Source organism: Salmo salar, chromosome 06 (genome assembly GCF_965601325.2).
Source record: "Salmo salar chromosome 06, fSalSal1, whole genome shotgun sequence".
Classification (NCBI taxonomy): domain Eukaryota; kingdom Metazoa; phylum Chordata; class Actinopteri; order Salmoniformes; family Salmonidae; genus Salmo; species Salmo salar.
The window spans coordinates 44262009-44285533 of NC_138296.1; the positions used below are offsets into that span (position 1 = coordinate 44262009).

General features: G+C 42.7%; 2 protein-coding genes across 3 annotated transcripts in view; both read left to right on the forward strand.

The window, feature by feature from the left end:
• The window catches only part of LOC106607293 (voltage-gated delayed rectifier potassium channel KCNH4), a 33158-nt gene extending 27066 nt beyond the window's left edge, over positions 1-6092 (forward strand). Inside the window, exons 12-16 of the mRNA XM_082976626.1 lie at positions 27-65; positions 2594-2976; positions 3226-3305; positions 3564-3640; positions 4135-6092. Of these exons, the coding sequence (XP_082832752.1) occupies positions 27-65; positions 2594-2976; positions 3226-3305; positions 3564-3640; positions 4135-5214 (1659 nt within the window). The 3' untranslated portion in view covers positions 5215-6092. The remainder of the gene's footprint in view (positions 1-26; positions 66-2593; positions 2977-3225; positions 3306-3563; positions 3641-4134) is intronic.
• A 620-nt stretch (positions 6093-6712) lies between these two features.
• On the forward strand, positions 6713-23041 carry LOC106607292 (ras-related protein Rab-5C). 2 transcript variants are annotated; one of them, XM_014204108.3, is made up of 6 exons: positions 6713-6912; positions 17872-18236; positions 19751-19902; positions 20161-20283; positions 20502-20595; positions 21517-23041. In XM_014204108.3, the coding sequence occupies exons 2-6, from the start codon at positions 18071-18073 to the stop codon at positions 21639-21641; spliced, it is 660 nt and encodes a 219-aa protein (XP_014059583.1). In that variant the 5' UTR covers positions 6713-6912; positions 17872-18070; the 3' UTR covers positions 21642-23041. The 2 variants fall into 2 exon arrangements, with proteins under 2 accessions (XP_014059583.1, XP_014059584.1); XM_014204109.3 differs by lacking the exons at positions 6713-6912; positions 17872-18236 and adding an exon at positions 18602-18886.
• The last annotated feature ends 484 nt before the right edge of the window (positions 23042-23525 follow it).

Consider the following 23525-nt stretch of genomic DNA (forward strand, 5'->3'; position numbering starts at 1 on the left):
GTGACTCATTCTGACTCACTGTCCAGGGGCTGACAAGGTTCTCACGGTCCCCTCGGCTCTCTCAGGTAAATGTGTGACTCTTTATGACTATACTACAAATGGTGATTACCATGACCTGTCAGTCTGCTACTGACAGATAACTCAGGGATGCTCCTACAGCCACAGCCAACATATCTACAAAGTCACAGCTTCACATTATCAATTCAGAGCTCAGAACATTTGTAGTCATAGCCAGAATATTTTACGCTAAATGTCCAAGTAAAATATTTACACCTTGAGATGTGAATAGGCTTTGTGACTCATCATTCCATTTTTCAAAGTGTTTGAATATTTGGTCTGGGACAGAAACATTTAAATGATTGAGGTTGATATGAGGGTTCTGGTCCCTGACCTGTTGCCCTTCCCTCTTAGGTGAACATATAACTTCATAAAAGGCTGAACGCAATGTTCTGATCTAGCCTATTTCCAGATAGAACTTCACTCTGAAAGAAGCATGATTGCAACTCTCACAGCCCCATTTTGCCACCTTTATTGAGAGCTTAACAAAGGGCTGTCATTAGTGTGTCTCGGTATCTCTGTGAGGCTGATTATGTACTCTTGTTTTTTTGTATTTGAGTGGGTGTTGGAGTAGGCATATGCCTTTGTGTGTGTGTGAGCACATGTGTGTTTCTATGACATGTGAGTGTCCACGTGTTAATGTTTCTACATTGTGCGTGGGAGTTAACTGATTCTCTCAAAATTAATTTACCAGAATGTGAAAATTGTCTGGTAGCAATAAACGTAATAATAATCTGACAGAAAAAAAATGTCATTCTGAGGAATAACAATTATAAACCGCGATGAGGTCATAACAGCAAAATAATCTGACTCCTACTGAAAATGCCAAGAAGGCAGTTCACCTCAGTGCACCTAATTTCCTGTTTGCCACTAAGATAAAGGAACAGCACTGACTCACAGCAGAACAGCTATTAGAAGGAAATTACACACAATCTCTTGTTACCGAAGTAGGTGAGGTGTCAGGCGGTGGGTAACTGGTGCAGTGAATCAGGCGCAGGAAAGCAGAAATGAGTGTACAAGGTATTTAATTCCACGACAGCACCAGTATACAGAGAATACTCAAGGTGCGGAGAAATACCGGTCACTCGAAAATAACGAGCGTAAATACATAACCCGGCAAACATAACCAGCCGACAAGTACCGACATGAACAATCAATAAATACGCACACTAACGTGGGAAACAGAGGGTTAAATAATGAACATGTAATTGGGGAATAGAAACCAGATGTATAGAAAATAAAGACAAAACAAAGGGAAAATGAAAAGTGGATCGGCGATGGCTAGAAGACCGGTGACGTCGACCGCCGAACGCCGCCCGAACAAGGAGAGGGACCGACTTCGGCGGAAGTCGTGACATGAGGATGGAGCGGGAGTGGTCCGGAGGGGGGCTGGACCCTGAGAATTTAGCATTTTTTAAACACCTGAAACAAAATTTACCTTCAAATTAGAGCCATAATCATTATGCCTAATTCTATTCTACACATTCCAGAGGGTGTTATTATGACTGTTGTAAATCACAAATCTCAATATACTGCACTAACATGCCTAGGATATTACATCCTAGTATTTTTCTATATCTAAGCGTACCTCTTGACCGGTCTGGAGGTTATTCTTTTAAAGAAACTAAATATGCTTGTCACAGCGGTTGAAAGGAGTGGACCAAGGTGCAGCGTGGTGAGCGTACATATTATTTTTATTTGAAAAGACGCCGAACAAAACAATGAACACTACCCAATAACCCGTGAAGCTAAAGGCTATGTGCCATAAACAAAGTCAACTTCCCACAACACAAGGAGGGAAAGGGCTACCTAAGTATGGTTCCCAATCAGAGACAATGATAGACAGCTGTCCCTGATTGCGAACCATACCCGGCCAAAACATAGAAAATAAAGAACATAGAAAAAAGAACATAGAATGCCCACCCTAGTCACACCCTGGTCTACCCAAAATAGAGAATAAAAAAACCTTTCTATGGCCAGGGCGTGACAATGCTTCTCTGCATCTCTGCTAAAATCTGGGTAAAAGATTAAGATTATTCAGTACATTTAGTAATTGTTTGGTTTTCTAAAGTCTAGCAAACTTGCCAGTAGGCATGCCAGCTAAGATAGTAAGACAAGCTACTCTAACTTGATTGACAGCCTGAAATGGCTTGGTAGCTAGTTATGAGGTTGAGGAGATTGGAAACGTATCTAGCTGGCTAGCTAAAGCCAACTTCATAGAAAATGCTATGGCTCTAGATTGCAGGAGAAAGCTGTTTCAGGTGTTTGAAAATATAACAATTCTCCAACAAGCTCCCCTCCGGACAACCCCCCAGCTATCCTCACGTACTCTGTGCTCCCTCAGATTTTTAGGATGCATGATGCCCCTGCTACCCATTACCGGCAGCTAAAATCAAATTAAACTCTGTGTGTATCATTCTACACTCTCTCTCCTCCTCCACTAGCAATCGGTTACTGGAGGGCATGCATGGTTGTTTGTGAGAACTACAGAGAACCTGTTACTCATGCCTCTCCTCTCCCACCCTCTGCCCCTCAGGAGCGAGCTGATAAGGACCACAAGCTTCCCTTCATTGCGGAGGCAGAAGATGTGGAGTCTGGTGAGGACATGAGCCACTGTCCCACTGGTGCATCCCACCAAGGACGGCTGCTCCTGATGCATGGCCTGAGCAGCCCCGTCTGCCACCCTGGCTTCAGCAGCATGCTGGGAGAGGAGCTTCGACATGTCAGTACGCTCCGTCTCTGCCGCTCCCCAGCCCAGGGCTGCAGAGGCCGTAGCCCCGCCCCTCAGCTGCTGTCCAATGAGGAGGTTACTCTCGCCCCAGTGCCCACCATGGTCACAGATCACAGCTCATCCCATAGGCCAGCCAAGCTGCTCATACCCTCCCTACATTGTGTCAGCCCTCTGGACCTCAGCCCCAGGTGAGTAATGAGACATAACTGTCAATCAAAATAACTAGCGTTTGTATTTCATTAGCCCAGTACATAAGCCTAACGTTTGTAGGATTATAAGACTATAATCATTAACCAAAAAGTAAATCACATTTTCCAATGGATTTACCTGGTAATAACAGCAAAGACAGATTACAGTTCAATTTATTTAACTGAAAATCACTTCATATTTAATCATAACCCACTTAAGTGTGAACCTCTCTTTCCTATCTCCTCTAGGGTTGTGGATGGAATTGAGGATAATGGGCAGTCTTTTCACTTCAATGTGGATCAAGGCGAGGCAAAGACAAATAGCAAAGGTAATGGTCTCAGGTTAAACAATGGTTTAATTTAAAAAACTATATTTTTCTAACAGTGGTTTTCTAACAGTAAATAGAAACGTGTTTTAGGCAAGGATACTGAATTGATTGGTCAGAAATGTGCTTTTTTAGAATTATCCAAAGCAGTACAAGTAGGCTAGTCATACAAATTAAATGGTATGAGCAAAGTACTTTATGTTGGTGTGGGGTGTGAAAGCACTTATCTCATCCATCCTTGTCCATCCCATCCCCCCATAGACCCATTCCAGGTGAGCGCCAACTTACTTCTGGAAACAGAGGAGGTGAGACAGAACATCAGCCAGCTAAACAAAGAGGTATGAACATACGATCACATTGACGGAATAAACTGACACATAAACCAACATAATGATGTATCAATGAACTGATAAATGAATGATATGCTCCATCTAGGTAGAGAAACCTCAAGAGACACAAACTTTTTTTGTTCTCCCACTTCATTTTCCGTACTCTACTTTCGCTGTACCCTAAAGAGTGTCTAAAAACAGGTCATCTCTGACACACTTTCAGCATTAAATACACCACTCAGGCTATGTAGGCAAGAGAACATTTAAAGACATTTTTCCTCAAATAAAATGTAGGATTGTTAAATTGGAGATGCTCCAGATTTGAAAGCTCACGTAACACCGACTGTTAATTTATGACTGTGCTTGTTTTTGGTTTCCACCATTTCTGACCTAGAAAGAGACAATAGAACTCTAATGGTTATGTCTCCTGCCTTGGAATAATTACTATTCAACCAAGCAACAGATTATAGCTTTCATTATTCTGCATGCCATCTATTTTCCAGATGAATACCCTTAACCAGGAGGTGTCCAACCTGACCAAGGAGCTCCACGAGATGATGCGTTTCCTGCAGGCCCATGTGACCATGTTTCAGTACCCCTCTGCCATCTCCACCTATCCTTACGGCCTGCAGATGGCCCCTAACCCCAACCCCAGCAGCAACATGATTGCTGCCAATGACTGGCAGACACGGGTGCCTTTCAGTATGCCCGCTGGACCTCGCCCATCTCACCTCCAACATGACCCTCTCAGCCACCCTGCCAGGAACATGTGGGCCTACAGTGGGGTGCCCCCCCAGGGCAGAGGTCAGAAGGTGGAGGTTGAGCACCTTCACCAGACATCCAATCCCAGGTCGTCCTGTTTACATCCATGCTGCTCGGACAGAGGCAGAACCACTGGTCAGGGACTTGAAGCCCAGTACAGGCCTTTCCCGATCTCCAGAACTACACCCAACTCTCCCTACATGGGCCACTCCCAATGCCGGACTGGGCCATCTCTTCTGAACCTCAGCTCTGCCTTCCCAGTACTCCCAGGTGCGGGTCCTGGTCAGGTTGAGTACAAAGCCTCCATCCCCACCATCAGTACCTTTCGTCCCCTATGTTCCCCAGGCAGCCTCAGCCAGTCCCACCCCTCCCTGAGTGTCCAGGTCAACTCTGACCGCAGCCATTCACCGTCCATCTCCCCAACGCCTATCCACGTCTCACTGACCCCTACCGGCCAACCACAGCTCCACACCGCCTTCAGCTCTCAGTCTGGGGTCTACACGTCTGTCAGCCCAACATATAATCAGACGCACAACCAGACCACCCAGGGGCAGGGCTCTCTCAACAGAGCTAGGAAGAATGACCTGGTGGGCTCAAGCCCTGTCCACACACTGGACTCATCCCTACATCTGGTAGGGCAGCCAGCAGGGCAAGGGCCAGACTGTGGAGGGCCTAAGACTGAGTACCCACAGGGCAGGGAGAGACCTGAGAGGATGCAGAGTGATGCTGAGCAGGCAGAGTCCCAGACCCAGGGGACCAACATCAGCACACAGCAGGGCCTGGAAGTCGAGCCTCTCTGGGGATTGGAGGTGACACATTAGCAGCTGTCTGAGACCAGATAAATAAACGGGAACATTACTGCTGCAAAGTAACGCTGAGCCCATCAACTCAACTCTCCCTTTTTGATTGCATCTCTTATGCGACGTGAGTTTACATCTGAGAAATGAATGATTGCTTTACAGTCTAAAATGTACACCACACAGCAATCACACTACATAATATCAACACTGATTGTACTACTACTTGATGTACTGTTTATTTAATTTGACTGTAAATACAGCATTGACATGGACCACAGATTATGAAGACAAGCTGACTCAGTTTACAAAAATATTCAGTTTTGTGTTTATTATGTATTTCTTGTGAACTGAAAGTTAGGTATTACTAACCGGAGGGTATCTCTAGACATATCATAGTGAGACCTGGCAGCCATGGAAACAGCAAACCCCACCCCTTTCCTTCATTATATTGTGTTTACATAGAAAGTATCATCACTTCATGAGCATTTTGACATGTGGTTTTATGTGATTTCATCGTCTGTGAACACACTGTGGAGATCATTCTACAAGCTGTCTGGACATTACAGCATATGACCAATGTTTGTGCTCATTATTTTAAGAAATTGTCTCTTGGCTAGCCTGCCAGAGGATTGCTGGCCAAAGAGGACCTATGGTTATTTGTGTTTTTCCCTCTTCTGCAATATGGCTATTCATAGCTCTGCATCTCTTTTTGCTCTTGTGTCTTGATCATTTTCTGACTTTTTCTATGCTGTATATTTTACTGTTTCTTTGGTAACAGAGACTGAAATAAGATGTGCAATGTACAGCCTTACAGAATGATTTGAACAACGTGTGCAGACTGAAAAAGTTGTATATAATTTTGTTTGTTTGTAACTGATATTAGTTGTAAAATAAAACTATTTAAGATGCAAACAGAATCCATTAAAATATATATATAAATATTATATATATATTTAAACAGGGACTCTGAGAAATACAATTACATCTGAAGTGAAAAATGAAATAACTTCAAAGGTTAAACTGAGCAGGTCACAGTAGTGGTACACAATTACATAAATATTGTTAGTCAATCATTTAACATCCAACAAAATCTCTTTAGATAGACCTATACCTTTAGATAAACCCACCCTAAAATACTGGGGCTTCTGCATTTGATGCCCACAACATGCCCAAACACACGTTTGGGCCAGTGAGTTTACTTTAATTAACACAATTTAGATCTGAACTGATGTCAGGTGATGGCAAATATCATGGTCTTTAGCGCCACCAGATGGTGATACATTTAAAGCAAACTTCTGTAAATATTTTATGAAATACATTTGAAAAACTATGGCACCGAATCTGAGTAGTTGATTGCCACTCCTAAATTAGTCTCGTAAACCCGATCATAAGCAAAATCAGTAGCATTGATACATTGTGGGAGCCAACAAGTCTGTCTACGGAGACTACTCCTAAATAATCAGCCCTGACCAAATGTGTGTTCATTGATTTAGTAAACTACAGTTCCCAAGTTCCCAACGACACAATCAGAGGGAAGCCACACCTTCAGGAAGTGGGAGGATCCCGGAAAAAATGCTCTAAGCAGAAGTGAAGGCCGGGGCCTATGTGTTGAGCAGTCGTAGTGAGCTGTGATAGAGAGAAAAGTCGTCAAAGTCGAAATTGTGGAAAGTGAGAGTATCCGAAGAAAAGGGAACGCATGTTTGACTTTTGCCTTTAACGGTAAGCTGTAAACTGTACTATTTTGGTTCAGATTTCCACTGTCAAATTATGCTCAAGCAACCAGACTGTAAACTAACGTTAGCTAATTACCTAGCCAGAGATACGTCGCTAGCTAACGACTGTCAGATTGATATGATAAATGGGACTGATTACTTGTCCAGATAACTAGTTACCTCATTAGCTAGCAAACAATAAAAAGCTTTGTTCATAATTTGACCAAATAGTTATTTATCTTTAGATGTTTGATTTACCCCGTCTTTTCTTTGCGATGTCATCATAAACTTAGCCAAGTTAGTTAGCGTTAGCTAGCTTTCGTCAGTGTCGTCCTATTTTGTTTTTACTGGCAGTAACGTTAATTTACAGTAGACATATTTTTTTCGTTGTCTGCTCAGCTAACTAGCTACTCAACATCAGCTCTTATTGACATTATATAACAATTTTTTTTAAATGATGGCTTTAAAAAAGCTAGTTAGTTACTGTAACTTGGTGGGCTAGCTAGCTAAATTACAGAAATGTCATGTGTTAGATTTGTGTTTGTATTTGATAACTAGTTAGCCTTTAACTGACAGCTAACTAACTATATAGCTAGTAGATTTTCCTTTTGGTCCAATCAATATGATAAACCTTTCATATGTTGATTTCAAGCTTTCAACATAGTATCTTAGCTCATTGCCATTGGTATCAGCGATGATGACCGATGGTATGAGGAAGTTTGAAACCCACCAACTTAATAGCTATTTATGGTTTCTGCCTGGTAATGATCACGAATACATTCCATCTTGCAGTAACCCACATGTCACCAGGTCTTTTACGTTAATTGTTATCTTGCCACTGATTATAATCGTTTACTTAGCTAGGTCTCAAAACATATTTTGCATAATTGGAGTTCAAAGTTCATGCTGTCTCTAATTAGGCTCATCATTTTGAATGCCGTCATTGCTGAGTTACAGTTTTGTTCTGTACGTGGTGTGTCAATGGTGGTACAGGTAGGTCAGTTGTCTGATGTAGCCCTCGTTGTGAGTCTCTGTGTCATGTTACTTTTGTATGAATGCATGCCTCCTTTTCTCTGGTCTCTGGTGGAATGTGGTGTCCCTCATAACTTACTATGTCTCATCAGTCCTGTACCCTTGTTCACTCCTTCACCTTTACTGCAGGTCATCTATGGCAGGGGGGTGGGCACTGGAGTCCCCCAGAACTCAGTTCGGCTTTCTACTTACCCCTGAAAGTTGTAATAGTAGAATGTACAAGGTGCAACTATGGAATTGGGTAGTGCATCGCCGTTTTCCTCCTCATGTCAGTCATTGCATACCTTAGAGCAGAGTTTCCCAAACCCTGGGTGCACGTTTTGGTTTTTGCCTTTGCACTATACAGCTGATTCAAATAACCAACTCGTCTTGAGATGTAGCTTTTGTTACGTAAATCATTTGCTAAATGGGGGGGGGGAAGGAAGGAGACTGAAGTGCCACTTTAATGTAATCTGTAGTGTAATTGAGTTTCTATCAGGAGTGAGACACTAAGACTTGGGGCAAGCAGAGTCAACAACCTCTGCATCATTCAAGACAGTTGCTTTGTGAGAAGCTGTTAAATTTCACATTTTAGACATTGTTATGTAAATGAAAGCTGGAAAGTGGACTGGGCTTGAGTCTTTTGGGAAAACACCAGGGTAAATCCACATTGGAAACTCGTTGGTGTGTTATAGCTCAATAACAGGACTAGAGAAGGTATTTTTAATAACTTGCCTAAGCTGCTGCCATGTTATGGTGTGGACCTTGTCCTTAGAAAGTGGTGACACAGTTTGACACAGGCAAACGTTATATAAAAGGCAATATTACTAGGTGGCATAAAATGTTTGTTTGATTTGGTGTTGTAAGGCTAGTTAAAGTTTCTATGATATTTCCAAATATTCCTGACAGAATGGCGAGTAAAATAACATACATCTGCGTAAGACCAAACACTTTTCAATGTTCAATCCGAAGTAAGCCTAATTGGTATGCGTTAGTGTGGTCAGAAAGGTTGTAATGCTTTGGAGTCGATGGAGGAATGAATGAATCGGGTGTGTAGGAGGAGAAGCATGCCCATTCACAACGGGTCATTCTGATGACTCCTCAAAAGACTGAAGATATCCTGTAGGTGTGACATTTTTTTTCTATTACCCAAGCTGGAGAGTTCTGTGTGCAGAGTGGGTTACTGGTCAGTTTGCTACCAGACTTGTTTGAGACTTACAATATCAATGTATGCCCCCTATTGATTAAACCACAACAATTTAGGCCTAAAAAAATGGGAAATGATTTCTTTAAGTTTGAGTCATTAATAATTAAGTGTGTGCTTCCTCACAGCCAGATGACACAACCACTAACCCCACCCTGACCCTTTATCTCTGCAGCTGAGGCCCTGTCTGGGGTTCTTATCTCTCACATTAGCCCCATGCTCAAACTGAATGGGGGGTTTAGCCTAGTAGGCCTATGCAAAAACAGATGCTTTTTATCTCACTTAGGGTTGCAAAGCTACCGGTAATTTAAAACCGTCACCTGAATCTTTGGTATTTTTTTTTCATAGATTACCTAGTAAGTTTGTTAATTTATACTTTAATTATACATATTAGTATTTTTTTATTATTATTTAAAAAAAATCTGTGTCCATATTGTCCACGAGATTCTAATAAATGGACCATATGGTTCAAGAGACAATTCCTGAAAAAAGTATCTAGGCTTAATCAACAATGGCGTTATTTTCAATTAACTCTGAAACTGTTGTCTTTTTCCACAACTTGTTGGCTATATTTCCCTTTAACGTGAGAGGCCAAAATTATCGTCATTGAGTAGAATTGTATTGCACAGGCTTTTGCTTGGCTGTCATGTTTCACACACAGAGGGAGCCAGAAAGAGAAGGAAATTATTTCCCCCTTGCCTGCCCCCATTTGCTAGTGATGTGCATCCTGTTTGCATTCCCAAAGATTAAGGCTGTGTTTAGACAGGCAGCCCAATTCTGATATTTCTTTTCACTCATTGGTCTTTTGACCAATCACATCAGATCTTTTCACATCAGATCATTTTTAGAGCTGATCTGATTGGTCAAAATACCAATGAGTGAAAAAAATAAAGGAATTTGGACTGCCTGTCTTTTCTCAGCCTTAGTCACCATTCCTTTCCTCTTCCAATTGACCCATCCCTTAGTCATTAGGCTATAGTTTCTCTTGCATACATATTGAAATAGTCCACTGTGATACTCGATTGGGGTGCCTCGCTTTCTCTTTCAGTCTCTGGGTTTATCCTCCCTGACGGTTTCCCATCCAGGCCCAACCCTTTTTATACTTCAGATGAAAGCCAAGCTAATAGCAGGATGCAGGCTGATATGGCTGCTGCTAGCTCCACCCTCCCTCCCCGTTACATCTAATTCCTCTGGTCCCTCCACCCTTGGAGTTCAGAGAACCCGTTGTCATGTCACAACTTATTCCTAGGTAACTGGTTAAATGAAGTCTGTCTGCCTGACAGCTTGTTGCACCACTAATTCCATGGCATTGATGATGACTGCACGTTGACACAGTCACCCGCTGACACCTCTGTAGATAATGGCTGTGCCAGGAAATGGGCTAGCTGATGTTTCAACTGGAGTCTAGGAGTGGGAGACTGTTTGAATTGTCCTTTGGGAACACACAGCTCATAGGCCTTTTGGGGATGTGTATTGTTAGCAGTGCTTACAATAGGTAGCCTAGTGGTTAGAGCTTTGGACTAGTAACCGAAAGGTTGCAAGATCAAATCCCCGAGTAGTTAACCCACTGTTCCTAGGCCGTCGTTGACAATAAGAATTTGTTATTAACTGACTTGCCTAGTTAAATATAAAATAATAGGCTGATCAGTTGTTTCATTCTACCCAGTCCAGTAGCATCAGTTTCTCTTTCTGATCTCCACCCCTTGCTGATTACCATGAACACTGGCCTAGGAGTTTTACCTAGCCTGATTCCAGATCTGTTTGTGCTTTTGCCTACTCCATTGCCAAGCCTTTCGGCAATGTTTGGTACGACAATTCCATAACGAGTTGACAAGAGAGCAGAAACTGACTGGCACCCAGGCTAAGTTGTACCTGACGGCAGAGCACAGGCTGTGACTGAAGTATACCTTTAGGCTAGTTGTGGTCAATATGGGGTTGGCTGTGAGGTTAAGAATAGGGCCGGGACGATACCAGGATATGTTTTCAATGTCGAAAAAATGAACCCGCGAAGCAGATCTAAATCTTTGGTCCTTTGAAAACCATGCTGCGTGTAAAATGTTGTGTGCTATAGCTTGTTTGTTTCCAACATTATGGCTATTTTCCTAAAGTTAAAATCCACTTTGTGTTTTGATTCGTTGCCACAATACTAACGAGTATCACGATAGTGGTAGGGTCCCGGCCCTAGTTAAGAGTAGTGTGGGGCATAGCAGATGGGCTTCATGGCTAAATATGAGAGTGGGTACTTCAAATGTTAGCCGACTTAAGGCCAGGTGGGTGGACCAGTCATCTCGTGTGTGTGTGTGTGTGTGTGTAATGTTTGGGATGTCAAGTATAAGAGGAAACCCACAAGGTGATGGTAACTGATTTCACTGGTCATGTTAAATAGAAACTGAAGTTACTGAGAATTTCCGCCACAATCCTGTCCAGACTTACTAACATTCTGACAAAACTCACCACGTTGAATGACGTGAATGTGTACATTTATTCAACCGTTTAATTCAAAGCGCCTGCGTGCGTAAACGTGCGTCTGCGTAGCCAGGCGCTAATAGAACTCGGTTCTGTTTTAGACGCTTGGCGCGCTGCAAGTCCCGCCTCTCCCATCGACCTCCCATCTAAAGTTGGTTGCCAACCACCATGTAAAATCCACAGAAGAAGAAAAAGGAAGACTCTGAACAAGGCGATATTAATAAAATAATTTAACTAAAAACAAAGCTAGGTTTCCCGCATCATTTTGTATGACTCCAAATGGGTCAAAGATCCAGCAAATAAAAAAGGGCCAAGTGTATTTCAGGTAAAATAACAACCCAGTGTTTATCTCCCAGGACCAATTATCTAGCACCAGCAAGCTAGCTAGCTAAATGTCCATGAATGTTTCATGTGTGTTTTGACCTGACCCCAAATGAATATAGTTGGTTTTGGTATTTTAACCTGCATGGACGCGTCTGGTGGGGATAGACGACACCAATGTGCACACGCGGAGTCGGTTTGGTCAGCATGTCCATCATGAACGTGGCTTCTTCATTTGCTATATCTGTGCATGCGTTGTCTTGTACAGCGTTTAAAATCTACCCCATGCATGTGAGAAACTGTTGATTGGATCATGAGGGCAATGCATGCAATATCTGTGTGTAGTTAAGTGTGTGTGTGTGTGTGTGTGTGTGTGTGTGTGGGCGCAACCCGTTCTCAGTGGCTGTGTTTTACTAAGTGCTTGGATATCAAGCTGGCAGCAAAGCCCACAGGAGGCTGTATGAATATTTAACCATCTCTCCCTACCTTTCTCTATTTTTTATTTTTTTTATTTTTTTCTCGCTCTCTCCATCCCTCTCGCCTACTCTCTCTTTGACCCAGTCTCTCTCCCCTCCATCTCTCTGACCCACTTCAGTGTGTAGCGGTCTCCAGAGCCCATTAAACATGCCAGGAGAGGGCTGCTTAGATGCAGGATGCTGCTCTGAGTGACTCTCAGAACAGGAGTGAGCGAGTGTGAGTGTTGGGCCAGCCACTGCAGCCCTCTAGCAATCAGTCAATCATATTACCAAGGATCATTTGTATTTTTTTTATTTATTTAACTAGGCAAGTCAGTTAATGGCGGCCAATGACGGCCTACCCTGGCCAAACCCGGACGACGCTGGGCCAGTTGTGTGCCGCCCTGTTCACCATACTGTTCAATAACCATGTCCTAAACTCTTAGGCCTAAGTCCACTGGTTTGGTTTAGAATGGTGGATTGAACACAGGGCTTTTGATGCGGATCAGATTTTCAGTTATTTGTCCTCAGTGTTTATATTATATTGAGTGTTAACGTCAGTGTTACTGACACTAATATACAATATGGCCTCATATGATTAGCCTAGGTTAAATGATCTCTCACTCTTATCCTGTTTTGTTTCTGAAGCCCCCAGCCTCCCTCCCCTCTTCTCCCTGTCCTTGGCTATGGAGCCTTGTCTTGGGGCAGTGAGGCATGCTGACCTCTTCATTTCCATAGTGTGTGTGTGTGTAGTAGGCTATCAGGGTTGGAGAGCAGTCACACCTGTTGTTTTGCTTTAGAATGGTAGACATACTGGTGTTGTGTAAAAAGTGCCTCAAAACGTTTGACAGAAGTGACCTGTTTAGGCTAGCTTTTAATTTTCTTTTAGTCACCCTTTATTTAACTAGGCAAGTCAGGTCAGAACAAATTCTTATTTACAATGACGGTCTACCCCCGCCAAACCCAGACAACGCTGGACCAATTGTGCGCCGCCCTATGGGACAGCCAACCACGGCCGGATGTGATGCAGCCTGGATTCGAACCAGGGACTGCAGTGACGCGTCTTGCACTGAGATGCAGTGCCTTAGACCGCTGCGCCACTCGGGAGCTTGATTAGAAGAAATACCAGGATGTTTCTACGTTCTTCTCAGAAACACAAAGACATTGGGCTTAGTTCCATAGTCTTGGTCTATGTTAGCTTGGTTCCAACTTTTTCTCTTGTTTGCACCTCAGCTTCATCATATTAGCACGTAGGGGAATTACATGTTGACCCAATGAGCATGCAGCAATTTCTCTCCACACTCTCAAGGTGGTGTGTCTAGGAATCCATCGGATGGTGTGTTATGTGGCAGTAGTCTAGGCCTTTGGTGTGCTACCTTGCTGTACTGTCTGCTCTGTGCTGGACTGACACTCTCAGGCCAGTGTGTGGTACCAACACAGTGTGATCTTCTGTCACATGCAGAAGATTAGGCCCTTGCCTGGCCTGGGAAAGACTGAGCGCCCACAGCAACCCTACTCTGGCTGGCCTACCTCTCTCTCTCTCTCTCTCGCTCCTTAACCAGGACCCTATAAAATCCATGTTGCGGACGGAATCACGGAATCCAGAAAATAAAACAGAATTCAACAATATTCAAAAAAATCTATTGAACTTATTAGAAAATGTATTAATTTGCCCAAGTTAATCATAAGACATTAACTAAATGCATCAGTGATGTGTATTTTCCTGAAACTTTCTGAAACTGTGTGGTGTGCGCGCATATGTCTCCACTTTGTGTAGCCGTGTAGCGAAGACGCTAATGATAAGTCTTCTGGTAGAGATGGCTTCCCCAAAAACATTGTCAATTAAATGTTAACTACAAAGTAGCCTATGCCTACCTGGGAGAATGATTTCATGATTATTTGCATCAATCCAGTGCAGAGTATACAAAACAAATGGCCAATCACATGAGCGCTACAGAAACGTTGCTAACCAAACAACCGTCTCTTGCTGGTGCACACTTGCATTTAAGAAATGTAGATGTCTTTAAGCATCGTTGTGCAATTAAAATGTCCAATTTTATACTTTTTAAAAATAATAATAAAAAGAGACTGCAAAACGGAAACCTGTTTTCTTTTTAAATTAAAAATGAAGAAAATGAGAATTGTGGGGGAAAAAATTAACTGAATATGCCATGGGACCCTCATTGATTTAGTTTTGTTTGAGTCACTCAGATGGTGTAAGAACATGGCATAAGCTATGGCAAAATGTGTGGAACTGTAGAAAATTTGCTTTAAAATTGCAATTTATCACCCCCATGACTGTGTAGAATTGCAGAAAACTACACATTTCTCCCCCCCACCCCAGACATTACTCTTCCCCCCTCTAGTCAAGTGTGTTCTTTCAATCTTTGAATGCACTCACTGTTGAAAGACAGGCCTGTAGTATAAACCTATACACTGTAGTGTCATGTAGACCTATTTTGTGACGCTGTGATGTTTCACACTTAATTATGGATTTTAGCATTGTAGGCTAACGTAGGCTGGTTGTCCTAACAGTTAATGGTTTAGTATAAAGGGCCAACTGTGTCTGTCTGTGCTACACAGTCCTTCTGCAATGTTCACTTCCTGCTTTGATATTAATTCCGTTTCCTGTCCCTTTCACCAAGCAGAAGCTGACTGACCGTGTAAAGTAGCACTGTGGAAGATTTAAGTTTTTCTTACTGTAGTCATATTCCTCAGTCAATGTAAAGAACAACACTTGGACTCTGAGTACACTGGCCCAACCATAAGATGACAATCTGCACATCATCATGTGACTAACGTGGACCTATCTAAGTTAAGATGGATGTGTGCAGGCCCAAGGTGGATTGTAACACAGAAACAGGAGTCCTTGGGGGCAAGCAGCTCAGTCAGTTCCTGTTCTGTATTTTCACTGTGGTCCTCAGCTCTGCGGTCTCTGAGAACACACACACACACACACACACACACACACACACACACACACAAATTGCATTGGGTTGGATGTGAACACAGTTGAACTCGGCTTTAGGCTAATGTGTCTCGACAGAGGGGTGGGGGGACTGTTCAATTTGGCGTTCAAGCGTCATGATTGTGAATGTTAATTGTGGTCATACTCATCATGACCCAATCTGCATATCTAAATGTTGCTTTAGACGGGACCCCAGGACATTTCCTTCACTGCTGTATTTGACTGAGTCTAAAGTAAATATAATTACGAGAGAATATGACAGGGCTTATCTCCCTGTCCAGCCCTTGCTTCATTCAAACAGACGTCCAGACCACAATGTGGGTTTACAGTAGTTTTCTTGTCAAACCACGGTGGTGTTTAGAAGCACTGAGATGTTCCTCGACCAATAGTGTTTATCAGAACATTATTGATTTACAACACTGAACTGGAGCAATTAGTCTGCTAGGCATTGATTTGAGGCATTTTGGGGATTTATTGAGTAAGTGATGCACATCAGGACCATTTTTAAAGGTTTGTTTGAACCTGAATAATAAGCCCAGTCAAGGGTTAAGATACAAAGGACTCACTACACTGGAACATGAAAGTAGATTAGCTTATACCAGACACTTGCGGGAGTAGCCAACTTGGTATGACACCATTGACTCCTTGCAGTCAACACTTTTCTCATTGATTTAGGCAAGACTATAAGACTATCCTGGGTGCTTTTTGATCTTTAAAAACAAAATGTATTTAACCTTTTATTTAACTAGGCAAGTCAAATTCTTATTTATAATGACGGCCTACCCCGGCTAAACCCTAACAGCGCTGGGCCAATTGTGCGCCGACCTATGGGACTCCCAATTACGGCCGGTTGTGATACAGCCTGGAATCGAACCAGGGCCTGTAGTGATGTTGCTAGCACTGAGATGCAGTGCTGTAGACCGCTGCGCCATTTGGGAGCCCAGGGGCCGCTGTCCTGCTGGAAGACCTGCAACCTTCAATGGAGACCCAGTTTCTGGACATATTTGGCTGCAACTGTATTATAACCTGTATATAAAGTGCCTAAAGAAAGTATTCACACCTTGTTTTACAACCTGAATTAAAAAATGATTGCATTTATATTTTTTTGTGACTGGCTTAAACCCAATACCCCATAATGTCAATGTGGAATTATGTTTTAGAAATTGTAGAAGTTAATTAAAATGTCATGGATCAATAAATATTCAACCATTTTGTTATGGCAAACCTAAATAAGTTCAGGAGTAAAAATGTGCTTAACAAGTCACATAATAAGTTGCATGGACTCACTCTGTGTGCAATAATAGTGTTGTTTGAATGACTACCTCATCTCTGTACCCTACACATACAATTATCTGTAAGGTCCCTTTCCAATGCCTTGCGAAGAAGGTATTGGTAGATGGGTTAAAAAAAAAAAAATTTCATTGATTATCCCTTTGAGCATGGTGAAGTTATTAATTACACTTTGAATGGTGTATCAATACACCCAGTCACTAGTAAAATACAGGCAACCTACCTAACTCGGTTGCCGGAGAGGAAGGAAACCGCTCTGGGATTTCACCCTGAGGCCAATGGTAACTTTAAAACAGAATTTAATGGCTGTGATGGGAGACAACTGAGGATGGATCAACAACATTGTAGTTACTCCACAATACTAATGTAATTGACAGAGTGAATAGAAGGAAGCCTGTACAGAGTAAAAATATTCCAAAACGTACATCCTGTTTGCAACAAGACACTAAAGTAATACTGCAGAAAATGTGGCAAAGCATTTTCACTTTTTATTCTGAAAACAAAATTATGTTTGGTGCAAAAACAATACAAGACAGTGTACCACACTCCATATTTTCAAGCATATTGGAGGCTACATCATGTTATGGGTATGCTTGTAATTGTTAAAATCCTTCAGTCCTTTCAGGATGAAGAATAAACAAAATGGAGCTAAGCACAGGCAAAATCCTAGATGAAAACCTGGTTGGCTGCTGACACTAGGAGATTAATTTACCTTTCAGCAGGACAATAACCTAAAACACAAGTCCAAATCTACACTGGAGTTGCTTACCAAGAAGACAGTGAATGTTCTTGAGTGGCCGAGTTTTGACCTATCTACTTGAAAATGTATGGCAAGACACTTTAAAAATGGCTGTCTTGCAATGATCAACAACCAATTTGAAGAATTTTGAAAAAGAATAATGGGCAAATGTTGCACAACCAGGTGTGGAAAACTTACATAGAAAGACTCACTGCTTTAATCACTGCCAAAGGTGCTTCTACAAAGTATTGACTCCGGGGTATGAATACTTAGATTTAAGTTTCAATAAATGAGCAACATTTCTAAGCATGTTTTCACTTTGTCATTATGGGGTATTGTGTGGTAGATGGTTGAAAACAAAAAAAACAATTTAATCCATGTTGAATTCAGGCTGTAATACAACACAAAAATGGGAATAAATTCTTTCTGAAGGCACTCAACTTTAGTAAACTATTCCTGTCACACTGGCTGCCTACTAGTGATATTATTACTCAGTCGGTTCTTTTTTCCAGCTCCCACAGGTGAAGTCCCCTCTTCCTCCGGCCCCCTCACTGCCTGGCCTAGACTCACCTGACCCAGCTTAGCCCACCCTCGCCTGGCCCTGTCTCGGCTCCAGTCCCTGCTCAGCTTCAGAGCCCCAGTCCTCCGCTCAAGGTAGCCTCATCCTCCACCAAGAGCCTCTTACCCCGGTGAAGCTCTCTGCTCGGCAGCATGGCAGGTCGAGGAGGACCAGCACGGACCAACGGCGCGGCGGCCAACAACAAGATCTGCCAGTTCAAGCTGGTGCTGCTGGGAGAGTCAGCGGTGGGCAAGTCCAGCTTGGTGCTGCGCTTCGTCAAGGGCCAGTTCCACGAGTACCAGGAGAGCACCATCGGAGGTGAGTAGGCACGCCGTTGGCATTGGGATTGTCATTCTTCTGACTGTGTCTTAGTCATGCTTAGTGTTTTGTGTTGCTTTACAGCTGTCCTTGTGTTGAGTCAGTATCATGTTATAAAGATCAAATAGAATTGAAGTGTGAATGTGTAGTAGACTGAAGGAAGACCACTTAGAATGCCTTGGGGCTGTGTTCCTGCTAGCTAGCAGCCCTTACCCTAGCTGTTGTCAAGGCCAGGTCAGGAGTAGACCTTGAGCTACAGAACCAGATCTTTCTTGGCAGCTGATCACCTGACTCTTGCATGAGCAGCCAAGCCTCTGACTGACACTTTTTAAATATGCCACAAGGAGTGGGAGGTCCTTACTCCCGGCCACAGAAAGCCTTATAGAGAATGTTCAAAACAAAACTGAAAGTAGATAAGTGCGAGAAAGAGGTACTTGTCATCTGCCTAAAAGGTATGTATTGACTTGCTAGCCGGAGTGGAGCAGCGAGAAGGGGGTCTCTCTCTGTGGGCTCTTAAAACAGAAAGGAGGTCGGTCAACAATGGGATTTCCTGTCCTGGAACTGCTCTAATATCTACGCATCTGGAAGCCAATACTTGATGGCTCAAGTTTCTGGTTTTAACATTCAAAGAATTCCACTGCAAAAGTTGGGTAATGAGTAACTATTTATTTTCAGCTACACCTAGTGTTTCAAACCGAATTTCCATAATGATTTAGTGGTTTATTAGCTAGATTGCTTTCTTCATGATTTATGCATTACCCTTTGTATAGATAAATAAATTACAGAGTCACATCATGCAGCCACAGCAGGGTGAGGCTGGAGAGACAGGATGCTTGGTGCTTACACTAGCCAAAGCCTTAGGACGAGTCAGCATTTTAAAAACATTTTAAAACCTGTTGTCAGCTGTCTGGTCAAAGGTCACCGAGCTTTTAGTATGGAGCAGGCTTCCTCTGAGTGCTGCTGTACATTTCCCTCAGCCGTGTGACACAACGGGCTGAATTAGCATTATCTTTATGTTCCATGGATTAGCCAGTAGACAGCCACATGTTTTGTTCTCTCTTTCATCACTTTTTTTTTACTCTCACTACGTTTCTCGCAGTAACCTTTTACCCGGTGCTTAGTGCTCTGTGACTCGATCTTGTGTATTTACATATTGTCCCTTCCTCTGCTCTCTAACGTTGGAAGGCTCCCAATTCTCCTCAGCGCTGTCTTCGTAGCTTCACGAGTTCTCATTAAGCCACTGTTCATGTTTCCTCTTAACTGCCTCATGGCCTTGGCTGTTGGGGTTATGTTTGCCTTGTGCTAGTTTAACTCAGCCATGTCAAATAGGGACAACTCTACCCCCTATGACACTATCTAAGGAAGAAAACAGAAACTGTGTATTACTCCACTGTGAGGAAATGCACAGGCAAAGTAAAATGTACACTTCTTTTCTATGTGTAGGGCATTTGCAGACTTCAAAATAAAAATAGAGCCTGAAACTAAGTCTATGATTTGTCTCTATACCCCTCCAGCTGCCTTCCTCACACAGACTGTCTGCTTGGATGACACAACAGTTAAGTTTGAGATCTGGGACACTGCAGGGCAGGAACGGTATCACAGCCTGGCCCCTATGTACTACAGAGGAGCGCAGGCTGCCATCGTGGTCTATGACATCACCAACACAGTGAGTGACAGCTGCTGGTCACGTGTGGAACTGGTCCCTGAGTGTTGTCAGCACTCAGCAGTGATTTTAACTGAGGTTGATTATTCAAACCCTCAACAAAGGACAGGCCTTTGCTCTCGTAACTGACACTTCTGTAGATGTATCATAGAGCTCTTGTGTGAAAAACAAACATCCATTGTGAGAATCTGCCTAGGGTCATGTATTTAAGCAAATCACAAATGTTTTTATGATGTTAAGAATGTTCTGTTTCCTGTGCAGGATACATTCACACGTGCAAAGAACTGGGTGAAGGAGCTCCAACGACAAGCCAGCCCTAACATCGTTATTGCACTGGCAGGGAACAAAGCTGACCTGGCTAACAAAAGAGCTGTGGACTTCCAGGTACTGAGGAACTCCTAACAATTAGATGCTGCTCCCACTGGACTATTAGTGGAAAATGTCAATGATAACTTTGTTTAAACAGGAGAATGTCATTTGTATAGTTTCTGTTGATATTCAAGAATGCTCACGAACTCTCAAAGCTTTGGGTTATTACTGATTGTATCAATATGTTTGATGGGGCTCTAAAGATCTCTGTCCTCCATTTGTTTTTTTTGTAGGAAGCACAAGCGTACGCAGATGACAACAGTTTGCTCTTCATGGAGACTTCAGCCAAGACGGCCATGAACGTCAATGAGATCTTTATGGCCATAGGTACGTGTACCACAATATTGTATGTGCATTTATAAACTGGGTGATTCGAGCCCTGAATGCTGATTGGCTGACAGCCGTGGTAAATCAGACCGTATACCACGGGTATGACAAAACATGTATTTTTACTGCTCTAATTATGTTGGTAACCAGTTTATAATAGCAATAAGGCACCTCAGGGTTTGTGCTATATGGCCAATATACCACGGCTAAGGGCTGTGTCCAGGCACATCGCGATGCATCGTGCCTAAGAAAAGCCCTTAGCCGTAGTATATTGGCCATATACCACACCCCCTGGTGACTTATTGCTTAATTAGAAACACCTTCCTAATATTGAGTTGCACCCCCCCTTTGCCCTCAGAACAGCCTCAATTCGTTGGGGCATTGACTCTACAAGGTGTCGAAAGCGTTTCACAGGGATGCTGGCCCATTTTGACTCCAATGCTTCCCACAGTTGTATCAAGTTGGCTGGCTGGATGTCCTTTGGGTGGTGGACCATTGTTGATACACACGGGAAAATGTTGAGCGTGAGAAACCCAGCAGCGTTGCAGTTCTTTACACAAACCGGTGCGCCTGGCACCTACTACCATACTCCGTTCAAAGGAACTTAAATCTTTTGTCTTGCCCATTCACCCTCTGAATGCCACATATACACAAGCCATGTCTCAACTGTCTCAAGGCTTAAAAATCCTTCTTTAACATGTCTCCTCCCCTTCATCTACACTGATTTGAAGAGGATTTAACAATTGACATCAATAAGGGATCCTAGCTTTCACCTGGATTCACCTGGTCAGTCTGTCATGGAAAGAGCAGGTGTTCAAAATGTTTTGTGTACTCAGTGTACATTTCTTCCCAGAACAAATGAAATGTGTAGAAACCATAAAGGCTTCCTACTCACTGTTTATTTCTGTCCTTCTCCTGTAGCCAAGAAGCTTCCTAAGAACGAGCCAGCGGGTGGAGCCGGTGGCCGGGCCGGTGGTCGGGCAGGAGTGGACCTGCAGGAAGCCGCCCCACAGGCTGGTGGTAGCAAGTGCTGTGGTGGGAACTAACCAACTGGACCGACACACCAACCAACCTGCAGTATCAACCAACTGATCAGACCAGCTGACAAACACATCCCACGGTCAAACCAACTGACGGTCTGACCAACCACCATGCACCGATCAACTGATAAGCAAACCAGCTCACAGGCCAATCAGCTGTCAACACACAACTCCAAGGTTCCAATGATAAGACAAATGACACAATTATGACCAACATGACGACCTACAACTGTTTTAACTTGCCCGAGGACATAACAACCCATTTATCTCCACCAACCAAACAATGGACATCTGACATCACCCAGGCAAAAAACAACAACCCCACTTAGGGAGGGAAAAAAATATCAATCCTTTCCAATCGCACTTAACAGAGCTCTGTTCTTTTTTTGTTTCACTGTATTTCTGTAAGAAATAAATCAAACGCAACAGAGAGGAATAATGAACAGGCTCTTTGGCCCTCTCCTTTCTCTCTCTCTCTCTCTCTCGCTCTCATCTTTCTTTACCATAATGCTACAGTATTTCAACGTATGTCTTCTGTCACTTCTAACCCTGTTTTAGTTTGGTGGTGGTGGTGGGTGAATGTAGCAATTCTCCCGATTTTTCATTTTTCCTTGTTCCCGATCGTCACCCTTGGGGCAAGAGAAGGGAGAGCGTTCAACTCCTCAACCCCAAAAAAGGAGTTAGGAGAACAGTTGTTTCCTTCCAGATATAGCAGTAGTGTAGATTAACTGAACTATTACATTGTTATTATTATTGTTGACATATTTTTGGCACACGTTAAACAGTATGATTTCAAAGACTAGACCACCTAAGGTTTTCCGATCATTAATCTATGATACCCAGCCATATACATAGTGCATTAACATCATTGTCACCAGTAAGTCATTTTTAGCATTAATGTAATGTTTTTGAATCATTCATATACAATGACGAAAAGGATAAAGCAAGATTTGTTTTCCTGACCAAAATGACAATTGTGTATTGAAAACATGTTGCTATTATTTGTATCATTATTTTCTTCAAACATGTAACCAATCAGTAGTTACTGTCAATACAATACCTTCCCAATCTCAACATAATGCTTTGTCATCCTCAATTATTTTTGTCATGTAAAGATGTATTTTTTTATTTTTATTTGTGTACAATTCTTTGGTTTCTGAAGAGTCTCTGGTATTGGGTGCACTGCTTCTGTCACCTCTTGTGATATCAGACGTTCTTTTGATTTTCTGTTAATTTTTTTACTTTTTCCTATCGGGGCGGGATTCCTCTGACCAGTCCGCGTCTGTTATGACATCAATGACTAGCACAACAGTACCTGCAGCTATCACTGCTGTGAGATGGGGGGCCAGGGGTAAACAAAGCAAAACAACAAATTGTCATTTTACCAATAAATAAGGGGGAAGGTATCTCATTGTCTGCCTGTCTTCTCATTTGTTGTATGACAATGGGTATTTGAGGTGAAATCTAACAGTGAAAAATCTACTACCAGCTATTCGTATCTCTACCGACATGTTGAGCGTATAGTAGTTATTTCCAGTTATTCCAGCCTTTGTTCTCTAATTCTCGATCTTACTTAAAATCTGCTCAATACATCCTCATCAGTCTAAGAAGCCAGCTGAGCTCAGTGAGTCTAACACTGGTCTGACTGAATTCCTCACATTCCTGCTCCCCCCCTCTTCCCATCCCAGTGGATTTAGTTGGCCAAAACCCCTTTGCTCTCTCTGACTTTTCAGCTGGGCCAGATTCTACTTTCCCATACTAATTGTAAACAGCTGTTGCCCCAAAGCTGAAACCTTTAATTTCAAAAGCAAAGTACACATTAAGTTATTTCGATTATTTATCCTACATATTACACAAGAACCTCTCACAACAGTCCTCATTGAAGTTAAA